The sequence below is a fragment of the Dasypus novemcinctus genome, chromosome 17, assembly GCF_030445035.2.
Source record: "Dasypus novemcinctus isolate mDasNov1 chromosome 17, mDasNov1.1.hap2, whole genome shotgun sequence".
Classification (NCBI taxonomy): domain Eukaryota; kingdom Metazoa; phylum Chordata; class Mammalia; order Cingulata; family Dasypodidae; genus Dasypus; species Dasypus novemcinctus.
This window is the reverse complement of record NC_080689.1, coordinates 36,852,708-36,875,583: the sequence shown is the minus strand read 5'-3', so window position 1 is coordinate 36,875,583 and position 22,876 is coordinate 36,852,708. Positions and strand designations below refer to the sequence as shown.

General features: G+C 37.4%; 1 protein-coding gene across 2 annotated transcripts in view; it reads right to left on the bottom strand.

Moving 5' to 3' along the window:
* PPP1R21 (protein phosphatase 1 regulatory subunit 21) overlaps window positions 1-22,876 on the bottom strand; it is a 95,591-nt gene that overhangs the window by 24,257 nt on the left and 48,458 nt on the right. For both annotated transcript variants that reach the window (XM_004458770.4, XM_004458769.5), the window contains exons 9-14: window positions 20,580-20,729; window positions 10,329-10,430; window positions 10,156-10,244; window positions 7,190-7,326; window positions 5,605-5,697; window positions 1,288-1,415 (exon numbers count right to left, since the gene is read on the bottom strand). In XM_004458770.4, coding sequence (XP_004458827.2) covers window positions 1,288-1,415; window positions 5,605-5,697; window positions 7,190-7,326; window positions 10,156-10,244; window positions 10,329-10,430; window positions 20,580-20,729 — 699 coding nt within the window. The remainder of the gene's footprint in view (window positions 1-1,287; window positions 1,416-5,604; window positions 5,698-7,189; window positions 7,327-10,155; window positions 10,245-10,328; window positions 10,431-20,579; window positions 20,730-22,876) is intronic.

The following is a 22,876-nucleotide window of genomic DNA, read 5'->3' as shown; positions in this document are numbered from 1 at the left end:
AAACCTTGAGCTAAATATTCCTATTGAACAAAAGAGGTAATTATATACTCAGTATTTGCATTTAGGTCATGGCAGTATGATGAGGTTTATTTTCTCTCCTCTTTCTAATATTTCTATATTTTCCAAATTTTCTTTAAAATGCAAATGTTATACTTCCCTCCTCGGTTGTTTTTTTTTCTTTTTTTAAGGAAACTGTAAAATTTAATTTAATCAGATTATATTAGCTCAGTATTAAGCAGCCATCAACTAACATAAGTTCATATACTTAGTGAAAAAACATTTATAAAAATCCCACAGCAAAGATCAGACAACTCTCCTTGAGACACATTTCAAGGTTTCAGACAAAGTAAATCTAAAATAATCTATGACATATGCAGATATTTATTATTTCAGAGTTCTCATAAAAGGCAGCAAATGCTGAGATGTCTATACAATGCCAACATTCTCTATTTCTGGCATTTTTCTTAACTGAATAAAAGTGAGGATTATCTTCAAAAAGTTTCTGTCATGCCTGTAGATGAAAGAGGAAAAAAGAGGTTGCCTGGCTCAGGAATCCTGCAGGCACAGATCTGTGAGCTGACAGAACCTAAAGGAAATGCCTTTTAATTGTAGCCTCAAGCTATAACAGTCACAGAGACCAGTTTGAGTTTGGGAAGTATGACACTAAATGTCTAACATGATTGATGATCATTTATGGTTAACTTAAAACACTGGAGGAAAAAATTGTTACTATTATGTTTCACCTGTCAGAAAAAGAATGGTACATAAAATACAGAAACGGAGATTAGCATTTCTTTGGGAAATTACTTTGGGTCTGCCAAATAAATGGAGTAAAGTAGTTGTGAATATAGTACTTGGGGTTTTTACACATTATGGGTAATTCTCAGAGAAATACTTAGTTGTTAAAGGTGCTGACAAAGGTCACAGAAAGCATACTCTGCAAATGAGATTTCTGCCAAACCAGCATATTCTAGACCAAAAGATTTTTTTTAAAAAACTGCACTTTGGTCAATTATATTAATTAGATGCTTAATGATTCAAATGATTGTTATCTAATATTAAGGGTTGAATTAAAAGACACCTGTTGAGGTCACATTAAAAGTACTTATTAAAATAAAATTTAAAATGACATAAAAGTAACAATAAAAGTACTCATTAAGAAAACAAAACCATAGAGGCAGCATTATCACAGGACTTACCAATTTTCCTATGTCATACAAGAACAACCAAAAAAAGAACATATTTAAGAAATGAATTTAATGTCACCATAAACCAGAGAAAAACTACCTTTCCTGCTCCATTTGTTAATGCCATGATTGATGACAGGATACAGTCATTAGTTGTTATAAGCTTCTGTGTTGCTGTTGGAAGTTCACGCTCTATTGTAGCTTTTTGACTATAATGTTTGGAAATATCTGTAAAAACAATCAAATGAAAGCTCATTACTATTTATAGGCAAGTCCCATATAGACAGCTCGCCTATAAATGTCTCAAATTTACTCTTACAAATTTGCAGAGTTTATTTGATGTAGAACGATTCTAAATATTAGTCATCAGTTCACACACAAAAAAATAGAATTGAGGAACTGAGGGCCTCTTGACACCATCCTGGCTATCTTTATGGGAGCCCCCAGCTGAGGGTCTCATTCCCTCTCATCTGAGTAGTAGCCTTAATTCTAGGATTGGGTAACTGAACCTGACCAGTGTTTACCAGTTTAAAACCTGTTTCAATAGCCCAGCAGGCACGAATGAGAAATTACCCAGTACTTACATAAGCAAATCCTTAGGCTTGAACAGAACAGCCAACATGGGCACGATGTCCTGAAATGCTCCTGGACCTTCGCTAGTTTCCTAGTACCTATCCTAGCAGACTATGAGAAGTGTCTGCATAGCCAGATAAGGAATGGATATTCCAATGTCTGGCTTTTGCCTCCAGGCCAAGAATATTACAATAAAGTCCAATAGTTAGAAAAGCAAAGCAAAGAATCTTAGATATGAAAGGGTTAACAGAAATTGCAGTAGATGAGACTGTGACCAACAGCTAAGCTTTGGGGTTTTCTGGGTCACTGAGAGATACATTGATTTTGTCCTGGAAATAAGAGAAAATGGAGGGATCATTAAGACAATACCTGATTTTTTAAAATGAAAGGGTAATTACATTTTTAAGTAAGAAAGCATATACAATGAAGCTTCTTTTGAATTTTTTAGAATCATTCAATTACAAGAGCTCTAATTATCACTATACAAAAAAGTAAAAAAACATGGATATTAACTCATAGCAGATATGTATGCAATGAATTACATTTATCCAGAATTAAGAAATTTAGGTAATTTTAGACTATAGAAAAAAGACTATTTGAAAATAAATAGATGAAATTGTATTTGAGATTTAATCTGATATAATATTTTAATTTTTTTTTTAAAGATTTACTTATTTCTCTCCCCTCCCCCACCCACCCCGGTTGTCTGTTCTCTGTGTCTGTTTGCTGCATCTTCTTTGTCTGCTTCTGTTTGTTGTCAGTAGCATGGGAATCTGTGTTTCTTTTTGCTGTGTCATCTTGTTGTGTCATTTCTCCATGTGGACGGCACCATTACTGGGCAGGCTGCACTTTCTCTTGCGCTGGGCGGTTTTCCTTACGGGGCGCACTCCTTGTGCGTGGGGTTCCCCTACGCGGGGGACACCCCTGAGTGGCAGGGCACTCCTTGAGCGCATCAACACTGCACATAGGCCAGTTCCACACGGGTCAAGGAGGCCAGGGGTTTGGACCGCGGACCTCCCATGTGGTAGGCGGACGCCCTAACCACTGGGCCAAGACCTCTACCTGATATAATATTTTAATACAAAATTACTATGTTCTATGAATGAGATTATTTTTACTAAAATTTTAAAACTAGGGAATTGTTTACTATAAATATATATACATTATATATATATGTTCTATATAGTAAAATTTTAAATTTAGAACAATTTTAGATTCAGAGAAAAGTTGCAAAGATAGTACAGAAGAGTTTCCATATACTCCTCATGCAGTTTCCCTATTCGCTTCTTACATCACTATGGTACATTTGTCATGGCTAAGGAACCAACACTGGTTCATTATTATTATATTTCATATATTTTTTTAAAAAAATTATTATCCTCTATATAATCATAAATTATCCTGAATTATATAAAATCTCAATCAGAACACTGAACATTTTTTTTGGATTGAACATGCTAGACCTTAAAACAGACATTTTTTGCTACATGCCACATTGTTTTCAATATTTTACCAGAGGTATATGATGTTGTAATAATACAACTTGATTGACATGCAATCTTATTTGGTAGGTAACAGATACTTGTGAAAGAAGAACAGTATCAGTGCTATTTTAGTTTGACTATAATTTTCCCAATCCAAATGTTTACTCCTTATTGAGTTCAAGTATTTTAACTACTTAGGGTATTACTTGATATTAAATTTTCATTATAAAAAGAACATAGAAATCATGTGACCTAAGACAATAGCTTTATTTTTCCTTTTCTGTATCCTATGAGTCTACATACTTTAGACCTCCCTAGGAGATTAAATATCAAACAATTCTCACAATGCCATTTGTTAAAAGATTAATTCACTCCAATGTTAATTCCATTTAGGATATGCATTTTCATAAATCCTTATCTGTCTTTTTAAACTAAAATTAATCTTCCTTCCTTCCTTCTTTCTTCTTTATTTCCCTTCTTCTTTCCTTCCTTCCTTCTTCTTTATTTCTCCTCTTCTTTACTTCCTTCCTTTCAACAATTATTCATTCAGGGCAAAGCAGGAGGGAAGTTGTTTGAAATAAGAGTTCTCTTTAAAAAAATAGTTTCTTCTGTTCATGGCAGTTAATGATCACTCTGAATTTTCATGAGAGATCCACAATAGTTTTGCAAGCTAAGTAAGAAGGCCCATTTTAACATCAAACCTAGCAATGGACCCTCATAATCCCACTTGCCAACCATCCCTCATGTCTTTTAATATTCTTTCTTTATATTCTGCTCATCTTCAAGGAGTGAAAGAAATAGAGACACAAAGGGGACTTACAAGGCCTCTGACCCTCCCATAATCTCCATCAGATCATATCAAATAATAACAGCATTCTTTGATTTGGACCAACTGAAATCTTCTCAATCTTATATAATATATGAACAAAATCATCTTTAGAAAACTATTACAAAATAATTAAAATAGCAATATAAGTAAAGACAAGATATTTTCTATATAAATGAAGTTTTAAGATTCCTTCCAATGGATAGGTCCCTTCCAAAATTTTAATTTTAGCACCTCCTATATAGAAATTCTGGAGAAACCACCAGCTATAATAAATCATGGTACCAGGATAGGAAAATTAAAAAAACAAAACACAACTATAACAACAATAACAACCATAGCCACAGAGCTACTTATGGTTTAGATGACCTAGTTCTAGGGTAAGGAAAATTGTGGAATGGAGAATGACAGCTAAGTCTTAGCTTCTTACACCAAAATTGCACAGGAATGAGGCTCCACTCCCTTGGATTTTCTACAGACCAGAACAGGTTCCACAGGGTTGGAGTTGACTAGTGTCAACTGCCACCCAGGCCGCCTATCCAAGCTGTGATTCTCGTGACCAAGGCTAGCTCCAGAAGCTTTAAAAAAATGACTTTTAAAAAAAGTTCCTGATGATTGAAAACAAGCCACAGGAAGGTCCTCTCTTCAGACTGAATGGTAAGGTGGTTCTCAGTAATACTGCTAAGACTGATTCCTATTGCCAGAGATTATGTGCCAATCTGTAAGAAGGTCCCAAATACACCCACATTACACATGCAAACCATACAACACAGTATTCAGTTTTAAAAAATTCTTCCCTATGAAATTAGCAATTGGTTACATTTACTAAATACTATCATGAATAACCTAGGCACCCAGGGCTATTTCCAATAGTCTTTAGTAATTGTTCCCTCCCTCCACCTCAAGTGTCTCTAAAAGAAAAAGAGGGGGAAAACCTAAAGGCAATGCAGTCCTATAGATTTTAAAGACAGGACTGAATCACATGCTGAAGCATATGGAATGTGTTAAAACATTTCCCTTTGCCCTTCAGAATATATGCATAAGCAACTGAAAACTGATCATTTAAAGTTTAAGAATAAACCTTCATTTCTTAAGGCTATGCTAAACAAAACAATTTAAAATGGGTACTTGAACATAAAAAAACACAGGATGGTGGGAAATTGTTGCATTCTTTCTTAGTTTCCTCAATTCTTTGTGCTTATGTTCCAAAAATTGCAAAGTATTTTGCCAAATGCCCCTGAACAGCAGGTCTGGTTTGGTAAAACTTACACACATGCCTTAAGTCAGAGTAAAGTATTTTAGCTAAAGTATTCTGTGCAAGGATTTCTCTTTAGCACTTACTTTACCTTCAGAAATGAAGTAGATGGGAAAAGCAGAAGGCAATGAGCTGTATACCTCAATGTAAGCCAAATGCTACTAAGTCTTTTTCTGGGGTCTATTAGCTTCAGCAGTATTTGCTTAACTCTCATTCAGGGAGATCTGAGAAAGAGGGACTAAGGTCTTAAGGTTATTTATGTTCTTTTTCAAGCCTCACCTTTCATGACATTATGAAATCCCTGCAGAGCAGTACCAACATTTGTTAAGACAGAACTGTAGTTTGTCCGAAGGAGTCCATCTGGTTCTGTACCTACAAAATCAAAACCACAAGCTTAAACATTTTTCCAGGAGACTTTGCCTGAAACAGTAACCACCTAACATCTCCCACTACTTTTTCAGGAAGAAAGAGAATGAAGAATGATTGTGATAGGTTGAAAAGGGCTCTGAAAATCATTGCAGACACTTCCAGATATAAAAGTAATAAACACAGCACTTCTAACTTTGATTTGCATCCCTCATGTCTGTAAATAATTGTAATGGTTACAAATCAAAATTAAATTGCTAAGCATGATTATGTCTTTCATTATCCTTTTTGAAATGAAAGTCTTGGTGAATTTTTACTACAATGTAGATGAACTTCGAAAACATTATGCTACATAAAAGAAGCCAATTACAAAAGCCTCATATTTATATGATTCCACTTATAAGACATGTTTAGAACAGGCAAATCTTTAATATGGTGGTTAGTGGCTGCTTAGGACTGGAGAGGCGTGGGGTATGGAGGAAACAATAGCTCAAGTATAGAGAGTTTCCTTCTGAGGTAAGGAAACTGTTCTAAAATTGATTGTGGAGATGGCTGCACTATCTGCAAATATACTGTAAATCGGACTTTAAATGAGTGAATCAAATGGTATGTGAGTTATATCACAATTAAAGCTATTACAAAAAAAAAAAACAAAAAACAAAAAACACAAACCAAAAAGAAAAAAAAAAGCCAGAAACTTGCACCAGGAGACCCACAGCATTTTTAAAGTATCATTTAAACTAAGATCTATTTAAATTTTCTGAAAATTCTTTTTCTCAAATGGCAGTTTTAGGGAAGCGGACTTGGCCCAGTGGATAGGGCGTCCATCTACCACATGGGAGGTCCGTGGTTCAAACCTGGGCCTCCTTGACCCATGTAGAGCTGGCCCACGTGCAGTGCTGATGCGCGCAAGGAGTGCCGTGCCATGCAGGGGTGTCCCCCACATAGGAGAGCCCCACATGCAAGGAGTGCGCCCCGTAAGGAGAGCCACCCAGCGCAAAAGAAAGTGCAGCCTGCCCAAGAATGGCGCCGCACACACGGAGAGCTGACACAACAAGATGACGCAACAAAAAGAAACACAGATTCCCAGTGCTGCTGACAACAACAGAAGTGGACAAAAAGAAGAACATGCAGCAAATAGACACAGAGAACAGACAACTGGGGCAGTGGGTGGGGGGAAGGGGAGAGAAATAAAATAAATCTTAAAAAAAAAAAAAAGGCCATTTTACTACTAAAGCTTCCCTATGCTACCTGTTGGAACGTTGATACAAATTCTTATGATTTGCCCTTCTCCATTTAAAAAGAGGAAGGAAAGGAAGGGAATTAATATTTAGTGCACATCTTCTATGCTAGATATTTTACACTCTTAATTTAACTTAATAACCACAACATTTACCTCCATTTTACAAATGGAGAAACAGTGGTACAGAGAGGTCAAGTGATTTGCGCAAGGCCATAAGTCCTTCAAATTGAATCATGAAAGACAAAACACACTTACTTGGCAAGGCGAGAAGAGCAACGTAAGTCTGGAGCTTCTCAAACACAGCTGTCATCTTCTTCATATCCTGGGACAGCTCTAGATTCCTGGCTCTTAACGCAGATGTGCAAAGAGGAGATTCACATTCTTCTTCTAAACTAGGAATGGGAAGATTTTTTTAAAGATAAGCTTCCTGGTTGATTTTTTATTAGCTACAATGAACCACCTAAATTCCCAAACAACTGTATCTAAGACTGCAGAAAAAGAACTTGATCTCATTTATAAAGTTCCTTTTTTTTCCCTGAGCACCATGACACACATACAACTGCTTTCTGCAAATGCCAGTATAGTAATAGAGGACTTGTTTTTCCATCCTGAGAGTAGCACAAAAATGTGTCCCTTAAAAATAATCAAAGGAGAAAAAGATTTCATAAACTGAATTCCTAAAGAAAATTAAACAGGAATTGGTATTATTGCCACCAACATTAGCTGAGAGAATCATTAAGAAAGTTTTTTCAGTGTGCATGTAGTTTAAGAAGTCAAACAGCTTAGGGAAAAAAATACAGCTTCAAATTTAAAAATAAATGCTTAATATTCATAGAATACATTTCACCATTTTTAATTTTAAATAGTTACTTGAGAAATCTTAGTTACAAGGTTAAAAAAAAATGTGAAATATTACCAATGTTTATAAAAAATGTGCAGGTAGGCAAGTAAAATACTTTTTTTTTTTTGAGGTACTGGGGTCAGGGATTGAACCCGGGACCTCGTATGTGGGAAGTTAGTGCTCAACCACTGAGCCACACTGGCTCCCCTGAGTTGGTTTTTCTCATTTGTTTGCTTGTTGTTGTTTTTCTGTTTTTTAGGAGATAGCAGGAACCAAACCCAGGACCTCCCATGTGGGAAGCAGGCACTGAACCGTTTGACCCACATTCGCTGTCCGTAAAATATTTTTTACAAAAGGTAGGAAGATTAGCATAGGAATCATAATTACATCCATTCCCTTTCCCTTGCCATTTCTCATCTACTTTATTTATAGCAAACACATCATTCAAGACTTAGCCCATTTACTAATAAACAACAAGTCATCTTGTCAATTAAAGTGGCATTTAAACCAATGCCCCCCAAATTGCCTAAAAACATGAATACCTCAGGAGGTAGAGCTGAAAGTATATGGGACAGGACATTTCAAGAATAGAAACTCTAGATCAAGAAAGGACTTATTCTGTGTTTCTAAAAATGTAATAGTGAAAAATAAAGATAAAATAAAATGCATAAGTATTTCATTAGAAAGCACCATTTTTGTAATTATTCTTAACCAGATACTTCTTTTTTCTTTAAGTTTTATTTTATTTATTTCTCTTCCCTGCCACCCCATTCCACCCTTTATCTGCTCTCTGTGTCCATTTGCAGTGTGTTCTTCTGTGTCTGCTTATAATCTCCTTAGGCGGCTCTGGGAACCAATCCTAGGACCTTCCAGAGTGGGAAAGAGGCAATCACTCTCTTGCACCACCTCAATTCCCTGTTCTGCTACATCTTCTTATTTTCTCTCCTCAGTGTCTCTTGTTGCATCATCTTGCTGTGCCAGATCTCTGCATCGGCCAGCACTCCTGCGTGGGGTGGCTTTCCCCTGCCAGGCAGCATTCCCACACAGTGGGGCACTCCTGCGTGGGGTGGAATTCCAGCATGAGCCAGGCCTCCGTGTCGGCCAGCTTGCCCTCATCAGGAGGCCCTGGGCATCGAACCCTGGACCTCCTATATGGTAGCGGGAGCCCAACTGGTTGAGCCACATCCATTTCCCAAGATACTTCTTAAATATAAGCTGAATAAACAAGGTTATATTCAATTTTAGCATTATTTAAATATGCAGACTCAATTTTCAAAAAAAACCTTTGCATTGAACCAGAGCATGTAAGGATTTAAAGGAAACTATAATTGATAATTAATAGTTTAAATCATAATTCCCTGATTCCTAAAACCCTGTCATATGTGGAAATCATAGAACTTAAAATACTATGCATAGAATTTAAAATCATAGAAACATAAAATACATTGTTGGGTTAGAATTGGGAAATTAGATGACCCTTTATGGTTATTAAATTAAAAAATGAAATTTTATATTTTTATGAAAGCAAAAACCTAATACCCTAGTTTGATAAGTAAAACTAATGACATAAAACTACAATTACTCATATATCTTCAATACCTATAAATTTTCTAAACAATTTCTAAACCTTATTTTATAATATATTTTAATAAATGTTTTTATTCCTCTAATGCTTCAGCCTTATTATTCTTTAATTATTAAAAAAAAAGCCTACATTTGAGGATGAATAGATTGAGATGAATTGGCAGTCTTGGTAGTTTTAGACCAAAAGTATCAATCACTTACTAGCAGTATTATCAAATTCCAGTTACATGCACTATTTTCTTTGCCTTTCTCAAATAAAGAGGGATGTTTAATTAAGGTTACTTAATGAGATATCCTATAAAGGCTCGAGCAGATAAAGTTTTTCATTTATAAAAATAAATTAAAATAAATTACCCATAATAAAAACAAGAATATACTATTTTAAAGAAACCTAAGGATTATGAATTGAAATGTAGATGTTAACTACTGCAACCGACATCTAGATGTTGATAGCAAGGGAATAATAAAAATCCAAAACTGAAATGTTTCTCTTGATAAATGCTTCATTTGCAATCATTAAAAATACCGGTTCAAAGTATTTCATGGTTAGAGCAGTAACCACGATACTGAAGTGCTGAAAAAAATCCTAGCTAACAGACAATCCCTCAATTTTCTTAAATATAAGTTTTATACTGTTCAAGTCATGATTTTCCTTTTTCACAGAAGTACAAATCGGCTGTGGTGCAGAAAGGTCAGCCAGAGGACAAGAGGTACATATTTCTATTTTATTAACTCCCGAGGAGGTCAGGTTACACCCCACAGTTCCCGGAAGTCACTGGCTTCAAGGGGTAAATACCTTCTTAACTGATAAGGAAGAATCTTCCTAAGGAAGCAGATGTAGGAGGTTAAATGTTCAGAAAAAGTTTTCAGTTTCACAGTTGTCTCCTGGAAAAGGAAAACAATTTCGAGATTAATAGTGTTTTTTGAAAGAGTTCCCACTTCCAGAAGTAATACAAAGAAGAAAATTACCAGGACAGTCACAGTATCCTCAGTAATACTTTCAAATAAATGAAGCATTCCTTCCTCAAGGGGGCGAACGTAGGATGCATTTTCATGAAGGTATTGTGAAAACTAAATAGGAGAGAAAGAATCAGGAATTAAACCGCTGGAAAATAACAAATACTCACATGCTTGTAACTGGACCCACTGAGTTATAAACCTAAATTCTTTAGAAACTTTTTTGAGAAATGTGGCTTTTACCGAGATGCTACCCTCTAACAGTCCCATAAAATCCCCCAATCCCCATCTCATACCACAAAGAGGAACTAAAAGAAGGGTGACACAATTAACAACCAGGCATCAGAGGAAATGGGGAGTTGACTTTTTAATATAATGGTGTGGCAAGATTTCAGAAGACCTGAGTAGGGAAAACACTGATGCAATATTTTAATGTATTATACATTCTTTAATATTTCCTATAATATCAAAAAATATTTTCTACTCAATACTGATTCTTTGTCCATTATTAGAATTTTATATTGGCTTGGGGCTATATTATGCCTACACAGTAAGAATCAAATATGCTAATCTTAATTGTCTGAAACACTCCATTGCTTTGAAGACTTCATATATTTCTCAATATTTTATACTTCTGCCCTGGCTTTTCGAAGAATAGCTTTATGTGATTTTTCTAATAAGTCTTTAATATTAGAGGAGATCTAGAAATCATTTGTTAAAAGATGACCAGAGAGTTTATACTTTCTCATAGAATCATAAAATAGAACTTTAGAACTGTTAGTTTAGAGCTCATCTGTTTTACAGCTCATCTGTATTACAGATCTAAAGGTTGAAGCCCAGATGTTATCCAACACCATATATCTTTATGGTTTTTACAAAGCCAGTTTAATAACATTTCTGAAAATGGGACTATACATTTCTATACCGAGAAGTTTAAATTTGAGCCACTCTACTATACTTAGATATTTGAGATATTTCATAAATAAAAATTACTTTTTGCTTCCAAATAGTCTAAATGCTTGTATGAACTTTTTCTGAATCTATTCTTCTTACTGAATACATCCTTTGTAAATGCTCAGGTATCAGTGATAGTGATACAAGTTTTTATATCCTCATTTTGATGATAACTATATTCATGGAGTTTTTAAACCCTGAACATTGTATATAGTAAAGATAATAGGCTATCCTCAAAGGGCTTAATTTTTTTTTGAGGTAAATTAAACACACAAAAACATAATCATTTCAGTTGATATAGAAAAGGCATTTGACAAAATCCAGCACCCTTTCTTGATAAAAACACTCACCATTCATCCTACTCAATGATGCAAGACTGAAAGCTTTCTCCCTAAGATCAGGAACAGTGAAATGAAGATCAGCCCACCTTCACTACTGCTATTTAACATACTACTGGAAGTTCCAGAGCAATTAGGCAAGAAAAAGAAATAACAGGCATCTAGGTTAGAGAGGAAGAAGTAAAACATTCCCTATTCATAAATGACATTATCCTATATAGAGAAAATCCTGAAGAGACCACAAACAAGCTACTAGAGCTAGCAAAGAAAGTAACCAATGTGGTGGGGGGGGGGGGGGTACAAGAACAACACACAAAAATCAATGGTGTTTCTATAACTAGCATTGAACAATCTGAAAAGGAAATCAAGAAAAATATTCCACTTATAACAGCAACTAGAAGAATCAAATATCTAGTAATAAATTTAACCCAGGATATAAAGGACTTGTACATGGAAAACTAGAAAACATTACTGAAAGAAATTAAAGAAGACCTAACTAAATGGAAAGACATTTCATGTTCATGGATTGGAAGGCTAAATATTAATAAGATTTCAATACTACAGAGAACAATATATAGACTTAATTCAATATTAATCAAATTCCAACAGTCAATCATCAAATTTATGTGTAAGGGTAAGGAGTCCCAAATAGCAAACCATCTTGAAAAAGAATGAAGTTGAAGGACTTACACTTCCCAATTTTAAAATATATTACAGGGAAGCAGATATGGCTCAAGTGATAAAGCCTCCACCTACCATATGGGAGGACCAGGGTTCAATCCCTGAGGCCTCCTGGTGAAAAAGAAGAAGAGAAAGCATGCCTGTGCAGAGAGCCAGTGTCCGCATAGCGAGCTGAGTGCCTGCATGGTGAGTCAAGTGCCCGCATGGCAAACAAAGGGCCAATGTGGGTGCCCATGCAGTGAGCCAAGTGCCCACATGGTGAGCCGAATACCCACGCAAGGGCCCGCATGGAGAGCCAAGTGCCCATGTGGTGAGTCAGGTGCCCATGCAGGTGCCCACATGGCGAGCTGAGTACCCATAGAGGGCCCATGTGGTGAGCCAGTGCCTGGACAGTGAGCCAAGTCCCCGCTTGAGAGCCCGAGTGGCAATCCAAGTGCTTGCGTGGTGAGCCGAGTGCCTGCAAACACCCACAGGTGAGCCAGTGCCTGTGTGGTGAGCCGAGTGTTTGCACAGCAAGGCAAGTGCCCACATGGTGAGGCAGTGCCCGCACAAGTGAGTCATGCAGCAAGATGATGACACAACAAAAGAGAGACAAAGGGGAGAGTAAAGGTTAAGCGCAGCAGAAACCAGGAACTGAGGTGGTGCAATTGCCAGGGATCCTCTCTCCATATCAGCACCCAGGATGGAATCCTGGTGAATCCTACAGGAGAAAGATGAGACGAGAAGACAAAAAGAGAGGAACAGATACAGAAGATCACACAGCAAATAGACACAGACAGCAAAAAGCATGGCAGGGGAGGGAGTGGGGGCAGGGGTGGAAAAAAAAGACATTTATCAAAAATTTTAAAAAAAGATTTACAAAACTACAGTAATCAAAACAGTATGGTCCTGGGAAGCGGACTTGGCCCAGTGGTTAGAGCGTCTGTCTACCACATGGGAGGTCCATGGTTCAAACCCTGGGCCTCCTTGACCTGTGTGGAGCTGGCCCATGCGCAGTGCTGATGTGTGCAAGGAGTGCCCTGCCACACAGGGGTGTCTCCCACAAAGGGGAGCCCCACACGCAAGGAGTGCTGCCCATAAGGAGAGCCACCCAGCGTGAAAGAAAGTGCAGCCTGCCTAAGAATGGCACCCCCTACACGGAGAGCTGACACAACAAGATGATGCAACCGAAAGAAACATAGATTCCCGTGCCGTTGACAACAACAGAAGCGGACAAAGACGATGCAGCAAATAGACACAGAGAACAGACAACTGGGGCAGGGGGGTGGGGGGGAAGGGGAGAGAAATTAATAAATAAATAAATCTTTAAAAAAACAAAGAACAAAAAAAAACAGCATGGTCCTAACACAAAGACAGACCTATAGACCAACTGAATCAAATAGAAAGTTCAGAAAATAAACCTTCACATCTAAGGGCAATTGATTTTTTTAAAAATTTATTGAAGTGTATCACTCATACATAAACATACATAAACAATAAGTGTATAGTAATAGTTGTGAACATATATAACAGTCATACATAACATCATACAGGGCATTTATACCTCACCCTACCAACAATACCTTGCACTGTTGTGAAACATTTTTAACTAATGATTCAAGAACATCCTAAAAATATTACTACTAACCAAAGTGTCTTATATTTGGTGTATTTTCCCCCCAACCCACCCCATAATTATTATTATTTTTATATCATTTATACAGGACATACATAAACAACAATTGTACAGTATATTGTGAACTTACAAAGCACACATGCATAACATCATAGAGGGGTCCCATATATCACCCCACCACCAATACTTTGCATTGTTGTGAGACATTTGTTACAAATTATGAAAGAATATTTCAAAATCTTACTGCTAACTATAGTCCTTCTCTTACATTTGGTGTATTTTCCCCCCAACCCACCCTATTAAATATATTTTTATGACAGAAGTTTTAAACTTACAAAACAATCATGCACATGTATGAAATTCCCATACAACACCCCTCTATCAACACAACACACCGTGTTGCAACATTTGTTACAGATTATGAGATAATATCATCAGACTATTACCAGGTACACAGCATATATTTGGCACACTTTTTCCATACTCTCCCATTATCAACACAGTACATCTTTAGCATAGATGCAAGAATATTACAGTACTGCTCTTAACCATAGTCCATAGGACACTCCAGTTGTATTTTTCCCATGCTTCTCCATATTTCCAGCACTCTGCAATAGTGATGTACATCTGCTCTAGCTCACAAAGGACATTCTTGCATCTGTACCATCAACCACAATTCTCATCCACCTCTGGGTTTATTGTATTACTCAGTCCCTAGATTATTCCCTAGCTTTCTTTCAATTGGCATTTACATCCCTAGACTACCCTATTCAGTCACATTTCCATTTATAAGCCAGCTATCACTCACTATAATGTATTACCATCAACTCTATACATTTCCACACTTTAGAGTAAAATTAATTAAAACCTGTACATACATTAAACATTAGTAGGCCATCTCAGTCCTCCTCTTATCTCCTTTAAGAATCCACCACCTACCACGAAGTCTTGAAGATGTTTTCCTACTTATTTTTCTAGAAACTTTATGATTCTTGATTTTATATTTAGGTTTTTGATCAATTTTGAGTTCATTTTTATATAAGGTGTAAGATAGGGGTTCTTTTTCCTTCTTTTGGCCATGGATATTCAGTTCTCTGAGCACCATTTGTGAAATGGACTATTCTGCCCAAGATGGGTGGGTTTGAAGGCTTGTCAAAAAATCACTTGAGGGAAGCAGACGTGGCTCAACTGATAGAGTGTCCGCCTACCATATGGAGGGTCCAGGGTTTGATACCCAGGGCCTCCTGACCCATGTGGTGAGCTGGCCCATGTGTAGTGCTGCTGCATGTAAGGAGTGCTATGCCACACAGGGACGCCCCCACATAGGGATGCTCCACAAGTAAGGAGTGCGCCCAGCAAGGACAGATGCCCCGTGTGAAAAAAGTGCAGCCCACCCAGGAGTGGCACCACACATATGGAGAGCTGATGCAGCAAGATGACACAACAAAAAAGAGATGCAGTTTCCCTATGCCACCTGACAATGCAAGTGGACAAAGAAGAACACAGTGAATGGACACAGAGAGCAGACACAGAGGGGGAGGAGAAAGAAATAAATAAATCTTAAAAAAAAAAAAAAATCTCTTGACCATAGATGTGAGGGTCTGTTTCTGAACCATCAGTTCAGTTCTATTCATCTGTGTGTCTGTCTTTACCCCAGCACCATGCTGTTTTTTACCACGGTAGCTCAGTAATATGTTTTTTTTAAAAAAGATGTATTTATTCATTTCTCCCCACTCCCTCCATTGTCTGCTCTCTGTGTCCATTCACTGTGTGTTCTTTTGTGTCTGCTTGTATTCTCATTAGGCAGCTCCAGGAACCAATCCTGGGACCTTCCAGAGTGGGAGGGAGGTGATCATTTTCTTGCGCCACCCCAACTCCCTGGTCTGCTGTGTTTCTTATTGGCTCTCCTCTGTCTCTTTTTGTTGCATCATCTTGCTGCATCAGCTCTCCGCATGGGCCAGCACTCCTGCCTGGGGCAGCACTCCATATGGGTCAGCACTCCACATGAGCCAGCTCACCACAACTGCCAACTTATGATTAATATGATTTAAAATGCAGAAGTGAGAGTCCTCCAACTTCGCTTTTCCTTTTTAAGATGTTTCTGGCTACTCAAGAACCCTTACCCTTCCAAATAAATTTAATAATCATGTTTTCCATTTATTTTTTTAAAAGCTGGCGGAATTTTTATTGGGATAGCATTCTATCTGTATATCAATTTGGGTAGAATTGACATCTTAATGATATTCATTCTTCCAATTATTTAGGCCTTTTTAAATTTAATAATGAATTGAACTTTTCTGAATACAAGTACTTTGCATGGTTGATTAAGTTTATTTCTAAATATTTGATTCTTTTAGTCACTATTGTAAATGGATTTTTCCCCCGACTTCCTACTCAGATTGCACAATTATTAGTGTCTTTTAAAGCCTATTTCATCTGATGTAAGTATAGCTACTCTGGCTTTTTTGTTTCGTTTTTGTTTCTGCATACATGGAATATCTTTTTCCAGCATTTCACTTTCAATCTATTGGTATCCTTGGGTCTAAGAAGAGTCTCTTGCAGACAGTATACAGGTGGTTCATATTTTCTTATCCATTCTGCCAGTCTGTATCTTTTGATTGAGGAGTTTAATCCACTAACATTCAATATTATTACTGTAGAGACAATTCTTATTTCACCCATTTTGACTTTTGAGTTTTATCTGTCATATTTTCATTTCACCACTCTTTTGAGACTTTTAGTTACTTATACTGATATAATCTTCTTCATTTCTAGACTCTCTTCCAAGTCTCTCTCTCCTGTCTTTTCTTTTCAGACTGCAGCACACCCTTTAGTATTTCCTGCAAAGCTGGTTTCTTGGTTACAATCTCTCTGTTTCTGTTTATCAGTGAATATTCTAAACTCACCCTCAGTTTTGAAAAACAAATCTTGCTGGATATAAGCTTCTTGTCTGGAAGTTTTTCTCTTGAAGTATCTTAACTATATCATACCACTGTCATCTTGCCTCCATGGTTTCTGATGAGGAATCAGCACTTAATCTTATTGAGTATTCCTTATATGTTATGCATTGCTTTTCTCTTGCTGCTCTCAGAATTCTTTGTCTTTGGCATTTGACTTTCTGATTAGTATGTGTCTTGGAACTGGTCTATCTGGATTTGTTTGGATGGGAGTGCATTGTGCTTCTTGGACATGGATATCTATGTCCTTCAATAGGATTGGGAAATTTTCTACCATTATTTCTTCAAATATTTCTTCTGCCGCTTTTCCCTTCTCTTTCCTTCTGGGACACCCACGACACATGTTTGCACATCTCTTGCTGTTGTTTAGTTCCCTGAGACCTTGTTCAATTATTCCATTCTTTTCTTCATCTGTTCTTCTGTATGTTCACTTTTGGAGGCCATTTCCTCAAGCTCACCAATTCTTTCTTTTGCCTCCTCTAATCTCCTATTATATGATTCAAGGGTATTTTAAATTTCATTTATTGTGTTTCAATCCCATAAGATCTGCTATTTTTCTATGTATGCTTTCAAATTCTTCTTTGTGCTCATCCAATGTCTTCTTAATACCCTTACTCTCTTTAGCCAGCTCAGTGAATTTATTAAGATTTGTTTGAACATCTCTGATTAGTTGTCTCAACTCCTTTATATCATCTGGAGGCTTATCTTGTTTCTTTAACTGGGCCATATCTTTCTGTTTCTTGGTGTGGATTGCAATGTTTTGTTGGTGTCTTGGCATCTGGCTTACTAGATCTACTTGTTCTGGGTGCAGTATCTCTCTTTGGTTTAAGGCTTTCTTGCCCCTTCTTCCTTGCTGATTGTGTAGTAGGAGCCAAGGATGTAGTTGGTAATGTATGCCTGTGGTAACACAGCCTGAAACTACCTGTGTTGCCCCAGGGACTGATGAAGTGTCTCCCACCTTTCTTCTCTGCCGGAGGTAGGGATAGTGCCTCAGCTGTGTGTAATGATCCAAGTTGTGCAGGCCTAGACTGTAGCTGCCCACAGAGACTGATGAAGCTTCATGCCCCTTTCTTCCTTGCCTGGGGCAGGGATGGAGTTGCAGGTGTGGGCAGCAATCTATTCTGTGCGGGTCCAAAATGAGCACAGTTGCCCTGGTAGACTTCTTACTATTCAGTCTTTGCCAGCTGAATGTACCTGCAGTTACCAGGAGAGGCTGGTGCAGGCCTGCCAGCTTCCTCCTTGCTAGAAGTGGAGGCTAGGGCTGCAGGCCAATTTAGTTGAAAGAAGCTGGTCCCTACCTTCACTGTGATTGTTAGTCAGCCCAGGTTACCTTCATGCTGGGGCGAAGTCAAAATGGCAGCTACCTGCCTCTTTCTGACTTGGACAAGTTCAAATTTTAGCTGTTCTTAGGTTATAGCCAAATTTACTAACCAGTAGCTGAAATCAATAGCCAACCGTCTCCTCCTCCCCTGTTTGGGAAATGGGGAGTTTCCAACTCCAGCCACAGAATAGCTCCTGAGGTGGCTTATGCTCTCAGTGGAGAATGGGAATTGGCCTCCATGGTGTGGAGTGCTCTACTTATGAATCTTCTCTGAAGATGAGCAGTCTCCTCCTTTCATTCCTTCAAAGATGTTGCAGAATGCTCTTGTAGTCTCCTGGAAGCCCCAAACAGGTGCTTTAGATAGCTCTGGGTGATTACTGACTGCCCTGTAGCATGAGCTGACTCTAGGAGCTCCTTATTCTGCCACCATCTTGCTGGTTGTCCTGGATAAGGGTGCCAAGTCTTCTCAATGAGAAAAGAATAGTTTCCTCAAGATGATGATATGCTTTGACAGAGAGCTTACTATATTCTTATAGTGTTTACAAGTACTATATCATTTAACCTTCAAACATACATCCCTGTAAGGTAGGTATCTCTCTCCCATTTTACAGAAAAGGAAACTGAAACAAAGAGAGATTAATTACATTGCCCAAAGACAAACAGCCAGAAAATAGTAGATTGAGTTTGGGAACCCAGAAGTCTAACTCCAGAGTCCAAGTCCTTGCTACACTGACTGGTACTTAGAAGAACCAAAGATAAATATTTGCTCTCTAAGAGCTAAAAATCTAGGAAACATAAATGCTATTCAAAGTCTGCATTATACCCAAATACAAGCCAGGAAGCAGCATCAGGGAAAGTAGACAGAGTGACATGACACATTTCAGTCCTCCAAGTTATGGGGGCACTTAGAGCATACATATATACAAAGATCTCTCAATATCCTTTTTGAGAACAAGCCTCTAAGGTAGATTCTGGTATTCTTGACGTTGTGTAGACCTTTCCCACATTATTTCAGGGTTAGCCTATGTGACAAATACAATATGGCAGAAGTGATGGAATGTGACTAAACAGGCTAAATCAGAGGAGGCATTGTGGCTTCTTCCTTGCTCTCTCTTGGATCACCCTCTGGGGCAAGCCAGCTCCATGTTGTGAAAGCATTCCCTGCAATGAACAATCAGCACTAACTTACCAGACATGTGTAAGCCACTGTGGAAGTGGATTCCCCAGCCCCAGTCAAGCCTTCCAATGATTACAAGCCTGGCCAAAATCTTGACTGCAACCTCACAAGAAACCCTGAGTCAAAACAACCCAGCTCAGCCAACCCTGAATTCTTGACCCACAGAAACTACATGTGATAATAAATGTTTGTTGTTTTAAACCACTAAGTTTGGGGGTGATTTATTACAGGGCAATACATAAATAATACACTCACATTAATTTTAGCCCTTGCAATTAAATGTAGTTTTGCAAGCTATGTTCAATCCTTTTTTAGAACTAGCTGGGGAGGGGGAAAAAAGGAACAAAATTTGCAAGGCACTTGGACTGAAGGAAGTGATGTTTAAACCACTTTTTATTTCTTGTTTAAACCTCAGGAACCTTGAAAATGCCCTGGAGGCTCAACTGAATAAGTGGTTTCACTGCCATTCCACATCCCAGCTGGAAGAAAAAAGATCAACTATAGTACACAGGTTTTATTGTTTTTAAAATATCCTATGTTGAAAATTATACAGTGAATACAAACAGGAAGAGAGAAGAATGCCAGCAAATTAACCTTTCTAATAAAAAATGCCACTTTCATTATGTCACACCCTGGTCAAAAAGCTATAAAAGCTTCAGTTCTATTTACAGAGTGAAGGTCTATACTTCAGCCTACCCTTAGGGGCCTTCCAGACCTGGAGCCATTTTCTCCTTTCAGCCTTAGCTCCCATTCACCCCAGCCAAAGAGTTTGCTTAAAAACTTCCCATGCCCTATGCCTCCCCACACTCCCTTTCTTTCTTTGCCTCCATGAGTTTGCTTCTGTCTCTCTCTCTTCTGGTAGAAAGAAAAAAAAAAACCCTACCCTGTTCCTTTCTTCCTTTTAAATGCTTGCTCATTTTCCAAGGCCCATTCAAATCCTGAAGAATATCTCCCAAACACTATTCCCAACGGCACTGCCCCCTCCCCTAACGACCTCATACTACTTACTGACCATACCAGTCATCACACCAAGGGCAGTTCACAACTCCCTTAGTATGGCATTTCTCAAGAATTTCCATTTTTGCCTCATTTCATCTTGAGGGTAAAGTGATGACTTATAATTTTCCATGTCCTGCACAGCACCTGGCCAAACTTCTTATATAAATAAAATAACAAGTATTTATTCAGGGCAAACAAAAGGTTTTCTGACTTAAATTTACCTTTTGATTCAATGGAGATACAGTGTCGATAGCAGAATCAACAGGAAAAATCTGAATCTTCTGTTCTGTGTAAGTGTGAAAGTTCAGAAGCGCTGTCACAAGGTCTTGAACAAAAGCCAGGGCCTGCCCAGCAATATCCCGCATCTTCAGCTTTAAAATTATAAGTACACAGTGAAAGTCAACTATCAAAGCATTATTTTAAAACAAGTCTATTAAGTCTGTGTCTAGAAAAAAAAACATGATTCTTAAGTAATTATTCCTTAATTTACATTCATTTCCTCCCACAGGAATTTTAATATTCCTATCTAAACAATTACAGAAAGCCAATAGTTTTGGCAAATACATCTCTTCCACTTAATCTAGTTTAAGTGCAAGGTCTACTACCTAGAAGAAAAGTATGTATCAACAAATTAGTGTATCCTATTCTTCCATTCTAATGTTATCATTTGAGACAACAAAAGTCTGTGCTACTTATGAATTCAATAAATTGCAAGTTACATACATCAAAAGAAATGTAATAAAAAATAAAGCATGGGCAAAAGAACTGAATAAAGATCTCTCCAAAGAAGATATATAAGTGGCCAGAAAACACATGAAAAGATGCTCAACATCATTAGCCATCAGGGAAATGCAAATCAAAACCACAATGAGATACCATTTCATATTCATTGGAATAGCTGCTATTTAAAAAAAAAGAAAGAAAAGGAAAATAACAGCATTTGAGAGGATGTAAAGAATTAGGAATACTCATTCATTGCTGGTGGCAATGTAAAATGGTGTAGTTGCTGTGGAAGACTGTTGTTCCACAGCAGATGCTGTGGAAGACTGTTTGGTGGTTCCTCAAAAAGTACAGAACTACCATATGACCTGGTATAGACCCCAAAGAATTGAAAGCAGGGACTCAAACATGTATTTTTGTATTGATTCTCATAGCAGCATTATTCCCAATTGCCAAAAGATGGAAGCAATCCAAGTGTCCATCAACTGATTAATGGATTAATAAAATGTAGTATATACATACAATGGAATATTATTCATTAACATAATATTCAGCTGTTAAAAGTAATGAAGTCCTGATATATGCAACGTGGATGAAGCCTGAAGACATCATGTTGAGTGAAATAAGCCAGACAGAAAAGGATGAATATTGTATGATCTCACTGATGAAATAATTAGAATAAGCAAAATCAGAGTCACAATCTAGAATACAGGTTACCAGGGAAAAAGATAGGGATAGAAAATGGGAAGTTAAGGCTTAAAATGTATATGTAGGGTTTCTATTTGGTTTTGGTAATGGTTGGAGGTAATGGTAGCACAACATTGCAAATGTTATTAACAGTAACAGAAATAAATAAATAAATAAATAAATATGAACATCATTAAAAGGGGAAATGTCAGATTGTATCTATGGTAACAGAATAAAAATTGAAAAAATATCCCTGGAAGTACACTACACAAACAGTGAACCCCGAGTTTAATCATGGACTAGAAAAATTATAAAAATGTGCTATAATCAATTATAACAAATGTTCCACATCAATGAAAGGTGTTAAATAAGAGGGTGGGATATGGAAATACTGTACTTCATGCATGATTATTCTGTAAAATCACAACTTCTCCAATAAAGAAAAAAATGAAAGGGGAAAAAAAAAAGAAAGAAATCAGAGTTTCTGGTCATCAAGAGGGCAGAGTTCCCCCACAGAAGCTTTAAGCAACAAACAAAAGCTGGCAGAAACTATTGAAATCATCTAGTGTGAGGAACAAAGGGAAAGAATGAAGAAAGGTGAGCAGAGCCTGAGGAACCTGTGGGACACCATCAAGCATAACATTATACAGATTATGGGAGTCCCAGGAGGAAAAGAGAAAGGGACAGAGAATTTTCAAAGAAATAATGGCTGAAAACTTCTAAAATATATTAAAAGACATGAAAATACACATCTAAGAAGCTCAATAAACTCCAAACAGGATACACTCACATAGACCAAGACATACACTTAAACTGTCGAATGCCAAAGATAAACAATTCTGAAAGGTGTAAGTTAGAAGCAATGTGTCATGCATAAGGGAGCATCAATGAAAGTAAGTGCCAATTTCTCATCAGAAATCACAGAAGAAAGAACTCAGTGTGATGATGTATTTTAAATGCCCAGAGGAAAAAACTGTTAACCAAGAAATTTATATTTGGCAAATCTGCCTTTCAGAAATGAGAGCAAGATTAAGATATTCCCAGATAAACATAATCTGAGGAACTTTTTCACTAGACTGGCTTTCCAGGAAATGCTAAAGGGAGTTCTGTA